The sequence below is a fragment of the Acromyrmex echinatior genome, chromosome 2 (genome assembly GCF_024713525.1).
Source record: "Acromyrmex echinatior isolate Ae372 chromosome 2, ASM2471352v2, whole genome shotgun sequence".
Classification (NCBI taxonomy): domain Eukaryota; kingdom Metazoa; phylum Arthropoda; class Insecta; order Hymenoptera; family Formicidae; genus Acromyrmex; species Acromyrmex echinatior.
The window spans coordinates 11,670,672-11,688,057 of record NC_141853.1 but is presented as its reverse complement, the minus strand read 5'-3'; the positions used below and the strand labels follow the sequence as shown (position 1 = coordinate 11,688,057).

Genomic DNA, 17,386 nt, shown 5'->3' with positions numbered 1-17,386 from the left:
ATCCGTCCCTGGCTTAACGATACCTGTGGAGGCGGGCAGGTAAGCAGGGCTGCAGTCAGGAACGGAAACACGTGATCTCCCCTTGTTTCGAATTCCACGTGAGAATTCGCGTTTGATGTTCTCAGAGTCGAGCACAGATATTCCCTAGCGTGATTCCACCGAACCTGCCACGAATATATCATTTAACTCACGTCTACGCACGTTTATCCCAAATTTTATTCAAAGGCACTGCAATTTATGCGCATTCCAAATTTCATTTCTCAAATACTCTTTATCTTTTACACTCGTTTTCTTGAACAAAGGAACTAACTACGTAAGGATGAGAAGAAAGAGATTGTGTTATACACATGACGCGATGAAATCTTAAGCTTTAAAGTCGGATGCATCGTCATCTGTTTCTAAGAAAAAAATTAGAGATAACTAGTCATCAGTCGCAGAGCATTACATTACTTGTAGATACAATTGTAGTTGTCGGTAATATGGTTTTACGATTGTAAATACGGTTTTAAAACGACAAATTCAGAGACAATTGCGGATTTTCGAATTTTAAGCAGTGCCGAAAATAAAATGCAAGACTTCTAAAGGGATTTAAACGCGTCTTTGTATCTGTGGGCAAATTATTGGCAATCCGATAGGCAATCACACACGTTGGTATTTATGTCTCTTAATTGAGGTAATAACGCACAGTTATTACTGCGAGATCTTCCGAGTGTACTGAACAATAATTGGCACTTGATAACAAGTAGGTTGCTATTAAATTATCAAGTAGCTATATCCCACCGAGACTTAATACATTATATTTACATCGTGTTAGAGTTCGTTCCCTATGGAATATTCTATGCACGAAACCCAGATCTATTACCTCTCTCTACACCTCTTCTCCTTCCCTTCAAACAGGCATCTTTAATTAAGAGCTGCAAATGCAAATTTATTTTTCGCTTCGCGCTATGCAGCATAATTCACTTGTCATGACGAAAATGTTTAAGTCATCTCGAAATTAAGCACGCAAGTGTGATTAGCACAGCTTCCTATTAACGCGTATTTTTATGTATACTTCTTCGTAGATAATTAAATGCTACGCTCTGTAATTGCATACGAGGCGCAACTTACAACACGTAAGGATGACGATCGCGATATCAAGCGGAAGTGATCTTCGTAAAATTGTAACAGTCGGATAATGTTCTACGAGTCGCTTATGCACGACTGTTCGCGTTTCGCGCGACAAAATGCTCGTACCATGTCGCGATTATTCCTTCGAATAATACGACTTGTTGTGCGCTAATTGTACCGCTAACTGTATCGGTGTATATAAAGTTACAACATTCCAGACATATGTACGTGAAAACTGTTTTCAGTTATGCACGAACTGGCTCGGAATAATGGAACGACAATTCGCGGAGAAGATTTATGATGGATATCAGGCGATAGTTTGGCAGTACTCGAACCGGAAAGTATCGATGAGTTTTTGTCGGAATTTATTACCTGCCGATATTTCATGCATGGTGCATCCGGAAGTGTATCGAACGTGTTAAAATTGTGTCATCGTGCACCTAAATTCTACATCAGCACTGAAACGTGTGCAGCACGTGTTAGAAAATGTGTCTACCTGCAAGGTGCTTTGTACAAGTGCACTGTAGAAATTCAAGAGTACGGTTTCACGAACTGAAAAGTCGGATTTTCTCTCATTAAAGTCGTTTTTTCTTTTTTTTTTTTCTTTTCAAGCATTCAAATACACATACGCTGTATTTTAAAGCAAAATCGATTTCAATGGAGACAATAATACGAGAATTATCATTTGCAAAAATTAGAAAACTTCACTTTAACAATATGTATCCCAAAATAATTCTTTGCCATTCAAAAATTCGGTATTTTCAATTTTCAATTTTCATTGTTCTGTCACGAATCTCTGTCAATATATTTACACACACAGGCGTACAATAGCCACAAAAGAATTTGCCCGTACAAAATTCCAAACTATTCATATTATTTACCGTAAAACGTACAAAAATAAAAAGATATTTTCTTAAATTCTGGTGAAAGTAACGAGTCATGGGATGGAAGGAAACAATGAAATTCCTTTTCCAATTGTCATCTCCCATGACACGAATGTGACTTTAGTTTTTTCTTTTATCAGCTTTCCGTGACACATCGATACAAGAAAACAAGAAAAAAAAGAAAGGGGAAAGGCAAAAAAGAGGGGCAGAGGGGAATTTGAAAAACTTTTTTTACGTTTGTTATTTTTTTGTTTCAACTGCGGTGAGAATGACGAATTCTCGAACGAAAAGTCGCAGGTGTAAAATGCCTTTTCCATTCGTGTGTTACATCTCGCCCGGGGGCTTCGATCTCTATTAAATCGCTCGCGGCGAGATTCTCAATCGCGCGTAGAATTATTGCGAAGACGAATTATTGCGAAGACGTGCGTTATATCCGTTAGAGTGGAACCTACCAGTGTAGCGTTTTGAGGATTCTCATGGCGTGGACCTCTCAACGGCTCGTCCTTCGCTCGCGCGACTCGCGATGAAGCTGCATACGGACGAAGAATCTTAATGCGCGCTCCTCACAGCGCCGAAACCTTCCGGTTTTTCCCAAATTCTTCGACCGTTCTTTTCTTACAATCCCCGTGAATCAACACTAAACATTCGTCATTCCTTCCTGTCTGTGCTTTTCCAATTGATCTTTATCTTGTTTCGATGATTTTTTTCTATCCTTTTTTCATACGATATATTTTATACATTTCCTCTAATATTTTCTAATATTAGTTTGATTTTAGTACCTTTTTTAATTGAACTTTTTTCTTGATCTTTTAGATGGTTTCTTTTATTCAATTTTAATTGAATAGAAGGAGGCGAGGCCTGTGTGGAATCTTATGAATGTTCTAGTCTTAATCCGACCTTCGAGAAACGCTTCTACATTCCGTACACGATCTTCCACTTCCTCTTACCCGTCGCTTCATATCTCACCGATCACAATGCCATTAAATATTTACGCCTATCTCTTTGCGAAGAACGAAATTCTTCGTATACTTTTGTGTCTTCTTTTCTACTAACTTTCTTCCATCTTTTCCTTTCCTTGATGCTTAAACATTCCGACAATGAAGTATCTTCATGCTCGTTCTTACGCCTACGCGAGTCTGTCGATTCGAATACCTTGTCCCTTAGAATTTTCTGGACCTTTGATTTTTTTTTTTTATAAAATCCTTATTGATCCAGATTCTTTGGTTTTCCATTCATTCCTCAGAGACATTCACATGTACTATTTACAAAATTTATATGTCACCCCGTACATAAACACTGAGACTTTTCCCGGAGTTTCCTCCCCGCACGTCCTCTTTCCCTTGCGAGAATCCTCTTCGTGGATCACTTTACACCTCGCACAGCTCGACCTTATCTCGCCCGACGACCCTCACTGACTTTACGCGTCAGTGTACATCCGTGTGACGCGCGCACGGTGGCACATTCCACCTGTATACGCGCGCAGTGTGCACTGAGAAACACAGGAAGAAAGAGTGAAAGAGAGAAAGAGAATACAGATACACAAACACCGACACCGACACCGACACACCACTGGTTATATGGTTGGTGCCCGAGCGCGTATAGCGCGTATAGCGCGTATAGCGCGTATAGCGCGTATAGCGCGTATACGGTCACGCGACGCGACGCGACGCGACGGACGGACGACGACGCCGCAACGTACGGAGCTGCGACCGGCAACTCAACGGAGGAGGTGTATGCACCTTCCGAAGGCTGTACGCGACGAGGGAGGAGTTGGTGGCGGCGGCGGCAGCGGCGGCGGCGGCGACGGCGATACGGCGGCGGCGGCGCGCACTATATCGCATGGAGAACGCTCGTACCGGTTTTGGCCCACCGCACCGCTTCGGCGGAGAGATATTCCAGACTCCGTTAACCGCTTTAATTACGCCTGATTCACGCCCCGCTCAACATGTACCGCTCCAACCCCGACCCGACGTCGACAATCGGCTCGATAACTTGTGTAACCGTTACTGATAACAGCCGATCGGTAGGTTTTCCACGAAATACGTCTTGGTCACAACGCGACAATTCGCTGGAATCCCGCTCTGGGGACGAGTCGTCAGTCTTCTTCAGCGTTTTCCTCGACCTTCAACGTCGCGCCGCGAAACAGCGCGAAACAGCGAAACTGTGGACTTGCATCCCCTCCCGCGCGTTCACCAGATTGAGATCCGGGGGGAGGGCCTCGTGGATGTGTTCACGGTTCTTGGCGGGAGGAAAGAGGATGTGTCGTGGCAGAATAAATGGAATATGGAGAACGCACGAGGAGGACGGACGTCCCTCCGGCTTTGGACTGACGTGAGTTTGTTGGCTTCGCTTTACCCCGAGAGAGCCAAGCCAGCCGGTGTCCCCTTCTCGTGTTCCTTCTTTGTCTATCTTTCTCTTTTTTCCCCCTCTCTCTCTCTCTCTCTCTCTCTTCTACCTGTTCAGTTCTCTCCTCTTTTATCCCTCCTCTCTCTCTCTCTCTCTCTCTCTCTCTCTCTCGCGCGCTCTCTTGTACATATACATATTGTCTCTTTCCTTCTCCAATGTACCCCCTTCTTCTCCTCCAACCATCTCCCCAACGCTCACCTTCCCAGCTGCGCGTTCCTGCCTTACCTCGCTCCCACTCTGTCCACTTTTCTTCTCCCTCCTCTCCAACTGTTCATCAGTTCAACCACGAATGTCTCTTTCTATCTTGTATAACATTTGAATCTCTCTTCTCGCTTTCGCCAACCTCCTCCCCTCCCCTCCTCTCTTCCATAATCTTCTATCTTTCTTTCGCAGACGTGCTCCGTTCTTTTTCCATTTTCGGCTCTCGTCGTCCTCTTACTCCGTTCCTCTCATCGCTTTATCCCTCCTTCTCCATCTCGGCCTGCATTCCTGTCTCTGGATCTTTGCCCGTCTTAGTAAAGCGTCATCCTCGGCTGTCTTTCGTCCGGACGAATTTGGATCTCTCCTCTCACAGTCTCTTCATCTCTTTCTTTCTCACTTCTCTCTCTCTCTCTCTCTCTCTCTCTCTCTCGTCCGCTGGGTACTCGCTTAATCTGAGATCCCAAGACCACTCTTTACCGCCATGGCGATCACATGGTCCCAGCATTGAAGTCTCTCGCTCTTTCCTCTTCCCCCATCTCCGTCTCCGCTACCACTTTGCGCGACTCACACGCGGAGTAAAAGTGTGCGTGAACGCGCACGCACGCATTTCCACGCACATACCACGCGGTAATGTATATGTGTGTGTATATATAGATATATATATATATATATGTGTATACACAAGCGCATTTGCCATGATCGTTTCGCATTCGTGTGGTATTTCGATTCTCAGCTGATCCGACGATCGTTTTCATCTTTCTCACGATTATCAATCTGACCTTGCTTCCTGAACATTCTACGCCCGAGGCGTCTCCCGCGCGAGAAAAAGGTGCGATGGTGTCGCAAGTAGCAGTGAGATCGGTATAAGGTGAACTCGATGACTTTCAAGATACAAAGAGACACGTTTTTAAGTAGTATATCTGATTAAAAATCAATCCTGTCGCGCGATCAAATAATTTTCGGAAATTCAAAGTCGTTCTCAAGAATGATTCGTTAAAGACAGTTTGTTGTTGCAAATCGTATATTCAATTGTAATAATAGTAACAAGTTTTACTCGGATATATACTGAGCTTCGAATAAAATTCTACGTTCTCACTTTTGACACAACTTTTGTAACAAATCGATATACGTGAAATATAACATTTCAATAGGAGCGGCATGGATATATAGCGGCGTTAAGTGCCGTACTTGTGATCGAGGCAAATGGATGAGGCACTCGACCATCGGATACAGGATACCGAGTGGTATCGTGAGACACCTTGATATTGTGTGCAGATTTTCGTCTGTAATTTTATTCCGCGCGGAGGAGAGGAATCCCTGGCTTTGTCCAATCTGTGAATGTATGTCAAATGAAACAGAATACGTGTATCCGCCTTCCCCTGATCATTGCGCAATCTCATCACTCGAATTGTTTGTTAATGCCGAACGTGCATTTCGATTAATTTCGATCACAGAAATATTTATCAACTGTGCTAAAACTTCCATTACGTCCACCTGCATGTGTGCTTATTGATCCGAACCACGTTCGTTGAAAAGTCATTTGAAAAGTAATTTGTAGGACAGAACACGGGAAGACGATCGATTACAATCGTGATATGCTAGACTGAATTACATAATTGTTTAACCAAGAAATTCAATACTTTCGGAACAAGGAAACAGATCGTGTAAACAGCACGATCATCATCCGGCAGTATCTGCCACATGCAGGTCAATAATTCGACGATTCATTTGATTGATTAATCGTCAGGTTGGCGTTCAAGAGAATGTCCTACATCTCTAGCAAATTCTGCCTTGTATGCATAAATCCTTCAACCAATTTGGAATCGAATTTTTATTTAACGAAATATCGAAGGAAATCATCTGTTGTATTTTTAATTTTTTCATATTTAATATATATCGTCATTTAACTTTTAAATTATGAATTTATTAAACTTAAATGTACTAGAAAAATTCAATAAAGGCAAATTCAATAATTGCATCTCTTACTTAAAAAATTTATACCACAAAAATATATTTTTAATTATTTAAAGTTTTATTGATCCTTATGATTGATTCAGAAAAATTGGCTTCCAAATCGGTTAAAGCATCCGTGAATAAAAAAGTGGCTTGGCAGATCTAGAATGTGTACCAAAATATGCGGAAATGCTAAAGTTCTCGGCTCGTTTTCTTAAGACAAGGTATGTCTTTATTCGCAAAGTAAATGTTACTCATTTATTCATAGAGATTCAAGAATAGCTGTAATATCTCTCAGAAAGAAGCAAGAAGATGATGAGGTAAAAGGCATCTTTCTTTATCACTCGGACATTTGTCTATCGAACCATCATAACCGAGTAGATTGTATTATTACCTCCTTTTGTTTGGGTTGCTTTACCACAGTCTGTGTCAGAATTAATGATAGAGTTTCTTTTCTTACGTACTTCAGTCACATTGTCACACTCATTATTCCTTTTTATATGCTCTTTCTTGGCCTCTTTCCAATCTCGAAAGCCAAAAAGCATACGTTGCATGCCAGTGCAATGTGGTTTGCATAAGACAAAAGAGCATAGCCCCTACGAAGAGAAAAGAGAGAGAAGGAGATGATTGAATTCGATGTGGTATAGTCGAAACATACCGCTATTATTTGGATCCTGAATATTCCTATTGTGCTTTCTCAGAAGACATCATGTTCAAAAGAATCTACCTGTAGTTTAGTCAGCTCTTAATAACAGACGTATCCGTTAAAAAAAAGGTACGCAATTTGCATCCCCGTGCAGTAAATTTCAGTAAATTTTCTATTGTACTGCAAAATCCAACATTGTTAATAATTTGCTACTCTATATACAAAAATATCTAAAGTTATACCATCAGTAATATCTTACTAATTATGAAATCATTGATAGTTACATGTTAACAAAAAATAACATTCAAGCTCTGGCTCTAATCATTTTCATTATCCGTTAAAGTCAATTTGCAATTAAAATTGCAAACTTTTCGAATAAAGTATACTTGAATAAAATCTTCTAAATCAAATATTTCTTGTTTAATTGAAACGGTGTCTCGGTCAACATGTAGTTTAATCATATCAATCGATCTATAGACATTGTCAGACAGTGTTGACAGTCAGCAGCATATTCGTATACCCGTCTGAGAGTTTAACTCACCCTATCGATACTGTTTGCCTACCGATCTCCCGGGTTCGGTCGACGAACCCGAGCGCGCGTGTCGATCGCAATACCGAATTGACTTTTACCTTGGCACGGAAAGAGTACCTGGATACGCTCTTTATAACAGGCAGTATGATACGCTTTTACAAACCGCGTTACGCGTCGCGCGACTCGTCGCTTTACAGTGGACGTGGCGTGTCGATTTTTGAAGTCGGGAAGAGACCCCCGACAAAGGCGTGGCGTTTTGTCGGCGGGCCGAGAAGCGAATTCTACACCGCGCTCTTCCGATGGCTGTTTCGAAAATTTCGAGACGTACGCTACGTATCCTAATGGCAACATGTGTGCACCGATCGCCGAAAAACTCCCGAGTTACGGGATCCGATCGAGTACTTTATGAGCGTTCGAAGGACAATGGTCCCCTCTTGTCGCGCACGTTCCTTGAGTGAAACCAGATTCGCGTTGGGAATTCGTCCGTCCAGAAGTCCTGTGCGTGGCTACGGAATTCTCTAATCCGTGCCTAATATCTTCTCGTCTCAAGTAGCTTGTCGCTGGGACCCGAAATTCTCGGTAATAGTAGGCGTAGCAGAACCGGCGGTCGCTAGCTCTGCACTCTCGTAGGTGGTCCTGTAAGAAACGAACGCCGAAAATTCTGATACGACTGTTTCACTGAATTCGAACCGTGTACTTGGGGTCTATTAATGTCTCCACGAGACGATTCATGTGATTAATTTACCTATTAATCCCTCGTATCACGTATCTGGTATTAACGGTCAGCTGTTATGCATTTTAGGCGCGTGTAAAGTTCATTGAAGAACCTTAATATAATTTTATCGCATAAATTTAAAAGCCGACCGTGATAATTGCCATATATGTATTAGATCTGATGTACTTTAATCTCCTGATGATTCTCAATATGGACCGAGCTTTAATTCGCGATATTACAGCGAAGTATCCTTTGATGGTTTTACGGTTGGCTGATCCAGAGAATCAGCGTATCGACTCATGTACAGAGTGATTCAGGATAACTTCGTTTCTCTAAACTTTCGTATAACATTAAGTAATATTATGTAATAGTTCCTTCTGAAAGATTCTCTTTAAAGCTTCATCTTCGTGTTTCATTGCGTTATTAATGTTTTATTTTATTAACGTAAAACGCGCGTTTCAAAGGGACGTATACGGTAACGTTAGACCGCTTTGTAGAGAGCACGTTCAGTTTTCCGGCGCAAACAGTTCCATTTAATATCCGACTATTCTGACCGTCCTCACTAAAGATCCATAACGCTCGGAAAGCACGAATTTAGGAAGGAATGTACAAAGAATGTTACTCGAGATTTTTCCGGCCGCAAAGTACTTGGAGGAGACGCTTTCAGTTACCAGCGTTTCTTTGAGAAAGAGGTACAGGTAAAAAATCGTGAAACAATTCGCCCTTGTCTGGCAAGTCTAAACGTACGATGTTATAATAATATCTCTAGAGGAGATGGGACGGATAAAACGGCCCACCTATGCTCATCGGTGCGGCGTTTTGAATAATCTCACTTAATCTACGAAGGGATATTAGCAGATATACAGTTACTGGCGGCAACGCCATGAAAATGCAACCGATGCGCGCATACAACGCGGACGACACTTTAATTAAACCGACTAATACGCGAAAATTTATCGCGCTCGCAAACATCGCGATCTGTCAAGGCGGGTGTGCTTACACACGAGATATCGTCGTCGAGATACGAAAGTGCGAGTGTGATATTAATACCAGCTCGGATATCCATTGCCGATCTAACATCCAACTTCAACGAAGCGTTCGACTTTAATAAAAATCCACGCGCGTGACTATCGTATACGCGAGAAATTGTATGAATCATATATTTCGCGCGAAAAAACGCGGTGCTTCCGTGAGCGCCGAGAGCGCAAAACGAAGCGAAAACGGATATACATATTGGCGGCGTATTGATCAAACGTGAGTAAAATTAGAAAATATGTAAGAGAACGTAGAGAGAGCTCGTCGTAAAGCTATCCCATTAATTCCAGTATTACGACGTGAAATCGACACGTATCGACACGATCGATCGACAGAAACGAACGTTGTTCTCGCGAGAGAGAGAGAGAGAGAGAGAGAGAGAGATGAATTCCTTCCCTTCGACTGTCTCGTCCAAGAGCGACGAGTTTAATTATTCGCGATCACGCGAATTCCTCTCCCGTCGTCGTGCGTCGTCGTTTTACCTGCAAAGAATGGAAACTCGGAGCCGCGGAGCGAGGCATGCCCAGCATGCTTTGCACGGGTCACACGCTCGGTTTAGGTCGATCCACATCGCCATGGTCGCCGATCCACGCCGCGTCCGCCGATCAACGGTCGGACGAATGAGATCGGATCTATCGAAAATTTTATCGATAACGCACGAGTTGAACGTATCACGCGGATAAAAGTCGACCTGTCGCGTGTATAGATATACATACGCGGGATGGACAGGCGCGAAATTCTTGACACGGTGACGACGGGCGCCATGCGCGAGAACTGGTGCCTGGAATGTGGCTTATCGGTGTCGACGCTTGATATCGAGAGCTTATCTTGAACGGGTCGCCACGTTCGCCGCGTACGTACGTGTACGTGTATTCCGTACGTATGTAAGGTGCGATTCCGTGCGCATACGCGCGACGAACGCGTGATAATGCGTCGGCTGAGGAACGAAAGGGAGAGAGAGAGGGACGAATTTCAGAGCAGCACTCCACCCAATTGTTTCATACATAAATGCGCGACGTCTGGATTTATCGCCTCGTTTAATCCTTGGAGAGACGGCACTATTTAGAGGAACGGGGACTTCCCATCTTGCCTTAAATAAATGATTTGACTAGGCGGGGATCTTCAATCTTTCCCTTCACGATTATCCCTGCTTACGTTAATCAAAGGATATTATAGTAGAATTCAATATTAACTGGAAAACCGATGGAAGAAGGTAGAAATTGGGAGAGAAAGTATTTAACAATTGCAGTCGACTTACGTGCATTTCCGCAATATAGATTAACTTTAATCTCGATTTTAATCTACGCGCTTTATCTTTTTCGAAGAATTAAAACTTATGATCGATTAATGTTTATTTTCATCAGTGTAGATTAATTTTAATCTCGATATATAATTTATTCTTTATCTTTTTCTAAATTGAAATAAAAAGATAAAGAGTAAATTAAATCGAGATTAAAGTTAATCCACATTGGTAGGAAAAGACATTAATTGATCAGCTTTCATTTTAAACTATATATCGTACTTTACTAAATATTTCATTATAATGATAGAAAAATCATGTATTTTTAATGAAAATTAATGTAGAATATTTCAGATATGTGCTCGATTTCCCGACTATCGAGCGACTCAACGAATTGAATATTTTCGTTACCAATGCTATCGTATTCGACGTTCAGGTCTCAGGCATATTATCTATTTATACCAAGTGCGTGTCAACTCGGCACGTAACACAGAAGCGTGCGTGTGCGTGTGCGTTTGCACCTGAGGTTTCGAGCTGAATATACGCGTGCATACGGTATAGAGGAAGAGGGGAGGAGGAGGCACCCCTGGGAGTTAACATATGCTCGATTATGTACGCGATAGACAACCCCTTCGATGAGTCACTTGCAGCAAATAAAGGAGACGGTCAACAAGAAAGAGAAAGAGAGACCGTCCTTTTCTCTGCGGCGCGCACGCAACACCTTTTCACGACGAACGTCGAGGATGTGTCGGCTTCACGTTCCTTGTCCAATACAATCTTCTTACGTGACGCATCCATTAGTTGGCGTCGCCACAACGTCACGGGATATCGCAACGTGACGTCAGGTATTTAGTGCGGAAATCGAATCCGTGACGCAGGTAGACACGTCGGCGGGATTACTCAGGTTTGTATTGTCTGTAACCGATGATTAATAACACGGTACGATAAACGAAAATAATTTTTTCTTTTTCCATCTTTTCATCCAAATGACGATTTTGGCTTATTCATTCCTAATTTGCTCAAAATTTGTTGTTGACGTGCCACGCAAATTCTGTCAACGACGATCGTGTTCAGCGCGAAAATATCTTCGGAGCAAGTATACGTACCATGGAACTTCGGAGAGAATTTGGTGTTAACCATGTAATTGACAAGATACGCAGGGAATTTTCGAACCGCGAGAAACGTGGTAATCGCGAGGAATCCAGTTACCGAACGCCGCGAACGTCTCGCGAGAAACCCACCCCCGTCACCGTAATAGAATAGGCTAACTATATCCGATCCTTGACCTAAAAACTCATTGATCTGCTGGTAATTCTAGCGCAGTATTCCTCGCGTCCCACAAAGCACGAGATGCGATTACGCGCCAGGTGATGACGTGACGCGCAGTTATACGCGACGGATCCAAGGAATGATGAAGCGATTCAAAGCTGTCCCTCAGAGATGTCTCTCGGTGGTAATTAAGGTCCTTTTGATGATGAAAATGATAAAACGTTCTCGCGCGAGCATTCGCTTTTTGATCGAGCGGGTGAAAAATCGCTCGATTCCGCCGTCATGAAATCTACTTTCTCACAACAAGAAGTGTAACGCACAAGAGCCAACTTTCTCGTGAAAGTACTTTGTACGTTGAATCATCCCTCTAGCATTCCCGAGGGAATATGTCGTTTTTCTATCTGCGTTCCGTATACGCTCATAAACATCGCGGGAATTAAAATAACGATTCTTGTGCAAGAGTTCGTCCGTTCAACCGCCGTGTTTTCGAGCAACGCTTCGGCGACGGTACGAGTAAATGGCGAGGAAAAACAAACACCTTATTGGTAAACAAAATGAACGGAGAGAAAAACATGGAAAATTTATTTTTTTCCGATTAGCCTTCCCGATCTGGACACCTCGTTTCCCCTCCCTTTCGAGGTGCCACGTCCTTTCGGACGTCTCGTCATTTGTGCGAATCAGCATTTTTGTTTCATAGAAAATGGGGAAGAAATGGGCCAGTGAGTTGTTTCTCGCGTCAACGACGAGTCTTTTCCGGTGCGTCAGGTGCGCGTCCACGATTCATGCCGAACGACAGGAAACGCAGGTGCGCCCTTGTCGGTGGAGTTGGACCCACCCTACCTACAGCAGAGGTAGTTGTGGAGGAGTTGGCGGAGCCCAAACACGTTCAACCGTAGTTAACGATTACGGCGATGCGTATCGGACGCTACGCACGATGCGGTGCGTGCAGCACGAAATTCTTGAGAAAGTTTAGGCAAGGGGGGAGCCGGTCGACTCGAGTCGACAATGGAATCGGGTACGAGCAGCAGGTAATCCTCCTGCCGGAGACCCCGGCTTTTCCCCTGACGCTTCCCATTGTGAAGGTCGTCGCCACGAGAAATGCAGACGAAACTTAAATTCCAAGGCGCACCTCGAGCTAGCCTTCGAGATGCAACGCGAGAAACTGCACCGGAATGAAAATCGCTTCGCGTCGCGTCGAAAATAAATAATTTTTTTTTCCACAACGCTTATTATACTTGCTCCTGGGAAGCTTTCAGATAGTTGCGAGTGAAGAGAGAAAATTTATTACTTTTAACAATGTAAAGAGATAGTTTACTAAATTCCTTTGTGAAACTCAGTTTTATAATTTTCATCATATTTTATTTGTGTAGATATTGCAATAGAAAAAAAAAAACAGCTGGAAAGTTTGTAATCAAAATTATTTTTGATCAAATTTGCAAAGTTATAACTTCTGTAGAAGTATGGCGAACTTGCACTATAATAAATACCGTGAAGTTTGTGAATGTTACTATATTTAAAGTTGATTGCGTACTGAAAACGCGCGAAGAATTTTTGCTACAGCAGATCAAATCTCATTGCGATAATAACATTCGCATTCATCAACTTCGTTATTATAACTTGATACGGCACTCGTTATTTATAACTTCATTGTCCTTTGTGGAGCGCATTAATCTTCTTAAACTAACTACATCACCTTTATTATCAATTATAATTCTCTTTGCGGAATACCTAACAGACTTCATAAAATAAATCTTTATAAAACCCTAGGAAATCCAATTAATATCTTAAAAATTCTTTAGGGAAATGCAGTACAGCGCAAAATATTATTCCGTATAGAAAATTGTATTAATTGTCAAATACCGAGTGTTATTCTCCGCGAATAACCACCGCTACATTCCTATTAACATGTCGGCGCATCGTTTGATTAACTCCGTTAACTACGTTCCTAGAACCGAGACGAGACGCGAGATTCGAAAGTGCGAAGGGGGTTTATCCGGATTTCATGCGGTTGCGATGAGCTGATTGCAATTTCCGCATATAATACAGGACAAACTTGATATTCCACTACTTTCTGTGGACAGCGGGCGACGCGGCTGAATTAGTGAAATAGCAAGAGCAATAGCCGGAACTAAGTGGAACACGGAATTCATTACTGGAATGTGTTTGAGCAATTACACATCGATGTACCGTATATGCGCGTTGTTGATTGGATTTGAGTTTATGCCAAGGAACAGTATAGACACTATAATGAACTTTCAATTAGTGCTGTGGTCCCAACCTTGGCAGTGAGGTCAGTGGCTCTCATGCCGATGTGAACAGACTATATAAAGACAAAAATGTTTAACCTCGATTCGCGCGGAAGAAGACCATTGCCAAAAGGCGCCACAGGTGAAATTGAAATCGGTTCGATGATTGATTGGCGTAGATTTTTCAAATATTTTTCACGCACGTACAAAAAATAACTTTATTATAAATATCTACTTAGAAAATAATTTAATTATGAATTCACGAAGATAACCATGATTAATTTTATTATAATAATTTGGAATTTTAAATGTATACGTATGTATTTTCGCGATATACTTCTCTCGTGGGGAAAAAATTATCAATATATCGTATAAAATTCCGTTTCATCTCTAACTGGCTTCTTTGTTCTTATTTTGATTGAACATCAAAATTTTCTTCTCTATTTAATTCAAGATACCGAGCGAACATTATTGACTGCTTCTATTTTTTTTAGATTAATATTATACTTCTCGCGTACAAAATCTGGAATGATTTTTTTATAATTATGTTCTTCATGAACTACTGATGAAAAATATTTAGTTTTTCATCTCTTTTTTACTTTCATAGTAATTTATTCGCTTGGCCCTTTTAGCGAGAAAGAAAGGTTGATACTTCTAACGTTAATTTGCAAATAGCTCAAAATTCTCATTAAAGCGGAAGACTCGATTTCGCCGCTTCACATCTCTCACTAATTAAATAAAAAGGGAAAGAGAGAGGGCTCTCGGATCCATTTCGCAATAGAGCCGATCTCGTGTTACGCGTAAAATTAATTAAAATTTGTCCTGAAACGTAAAAAGGCCGACAACGTAAACAACGACGGGTCGCTCGGTCTGACATTACCCTACGGCGTTATTACAGCAATTGTACGCGACGACTGTACACGATGTTGATCTCGCGCTATCATCATCGCGCTCGCTACAGCGGTAGAGGAAACGCGATGCACCAACGAAATGCTCCATTTCCCAGATATCCTCGTTGTTGGGTGCCTCGTTATACTCGAGGATCGGTAAGCTATGCAGTATTTAAGTACCGTTTTCCACAGCGAGGTATCCGCGCAGCCGGTTCCGCGGTGCTCAATTAATCGGCTTGATTAACGACCGTTCCTGTCAACGACCACAGGCTATTATTCGCAACTCGTACAGCTTTTTATCCGCGCTCTTACATACTTGTGTTTCCGTCTTTCAAAAGAATCGCTGAACTTTGGACCGGATATTTCTTGCGATGTTTCAGCAATGTTGTGCAAGCGATTTCAAGTTGTTAAGTCGCAAGCATGCGTTGCAAAGCGAAAATTGAATTCGGGCATGGAAAGGTGATACCTTGCTTACACGTCAGATATATGTATACGTGCACCGTAATAATACGGTAGAGCTAGAGATGATTTTGATGAATGTAATGGCTTTACGAGTGATAATTTCGATCGTATTGTTGCGGTAAAATATATATGTGTGTACGTGTGTGTGTATAAAAGAAAGAATATATTTTTCTGAGAATTGAATCCTCTTCAAAGCAGTTTTATTTCCTGGGAGAACCTACTGCGCCGTATTTATCCATTTAAAGTTTTTCCCCGTCGTATTTTCGGTTTATCTGATAAACAGCCCTTAAACTCGTGCTATGAACGAAAGTACTTCGTCCATTACGTCGCGACGCACAATCGAAGAGTGGAAACTCTCAACGTCTACAAATGCAGTACGCTAAAATCTAACTTCTTGCTGAAGGGAAGTTCGATCGCCGATCGAACGTATCAGCTGAGGATGTCTGCGGTTTGTCACCGTAAGTCGCCATTGTCCGGCTGCTATTTCCAGAATCATAGCTGCTTTCCTCCATTCGAGGTAGGCGATAAAGCGTAAATAGGTCGCTGAGACGATAAGTTACGAATATGATTGGTTCCGATATGATCTTCGCGATGTAGGTCATGTTTTTTCACAGGTCTATATTCTGAACGGGATATTTCGGTTACGATTATCCAGCGAAATGATTCGCCATTTATTCACGATTGTTAAAATTATCGCCTTCCTGCTGAAGTTGCATACAAGTACCTACATACAATATAATGCGTTCAAAAGAAAATTAATTTTCCGATATAACTTTTTTTCGCTTTCTGTACATAGTTTTGTGTTTGCTATTATGTTCTAAAAACTGAAAGGTGTCTAGTTTTACGAGCATTTTATTAACTCAAAGCTGACGCTAGAATTTTCATAAAAACATCAAACATCAAAAAAACGAGTTTGCTGAAGTATCTAAAAATTTAATTAAATATAGATCTAAAAGTAATATACTGTTGGACCATCAAAATAATTATCTAGGACGCTTAATGTTACAAAAAAACATTCTAGCAACCAATTTGAGTATCTTACAATTATTTTGAAGGTCCAACAAAATTATTTTCAGATTTGAATCTAACTAAATTTTTAGATGCCTTGATAAAATCGCACTTTTCGTACAATTATTGACACTGAGTCTTTGAAATCTATTTAATCCATGTTAATTTAAAAGACACTTTTTAATTACTTTTTAGAAAATAGAATGGCACACCTCATATAAAAAAGAAAGAATATTAATTATAAGTATATTTTTAAAAGAATAATCCGCAAATGTAACATAAAGAAAATTGAATTGGCAAAAAGATTTAGGTATATCATCAAGTATATTAGGTATTTAGATATAATTGAATGAGTCCACAAGTAGGGTCTACCACTGTCAGTTCTGGAGAATTAAGCTTCGTCGAGATATATCGACGTCAAAATGTTTGTCCGTTCGCTGCACTTTGTCTGATTTTAATTCCAGGATGGAAGACTGAGCGAGACAGGAAATCAGTACATCTCGAGAATGAAATCACGTCGCTCGTATACATAAGACAATAAAATGATGGAATAGCGTCGTGTATAACGTTCCCGAGATTTATGACGGGGTTGACGACGGCGATGATCCACGTTGTATTCGCGTTTACACTCGAGACGTCGACATCGTTGCAACAGGCGACATGAAATTGTTTACAGAACTGTTTACAATTGTTTCACACGAGAAAATGTGTGCATAATTTCGACATGGACTATTGTGCTATTGTCATGTTAAAAAAACTCACGTTTCGTTATTCACTGTATGAATTACA

The 17,386-nt window shown here is 41.5% G+C and overlaps 1 protein-coding gene across 4 annotated transcripts in view; it reads right to left on the bottom strand.

Annotated features, from left to right (window-relative positions):
- Positions 1-17,386, bottom strand: part of LOC105146830 (protein PALS1) — a 71,006-nt gene that overhangs the window by 20,854 nt on the left and 32,766 nt on the right. Inside the window, exon 1 of one of the 4 annotated variants that reach the window (XM_087402577.1) lies at positions 2,447-10,304. The exons of the other annotated variants lie outside the window; for them this stretch is intronic. Coding sequence (XP_087258703.1) covers positions 2,447-2,472 — 26 coding nt within the window. The 5' untranslated portion in view covers positions 2,473-10,304. Of the gene's footprint in view, positions 1-2,446; positions 10,305-17,386 lie in introns of those variants that run through there. 4 annotated transcript variants of the gene reach the window in all.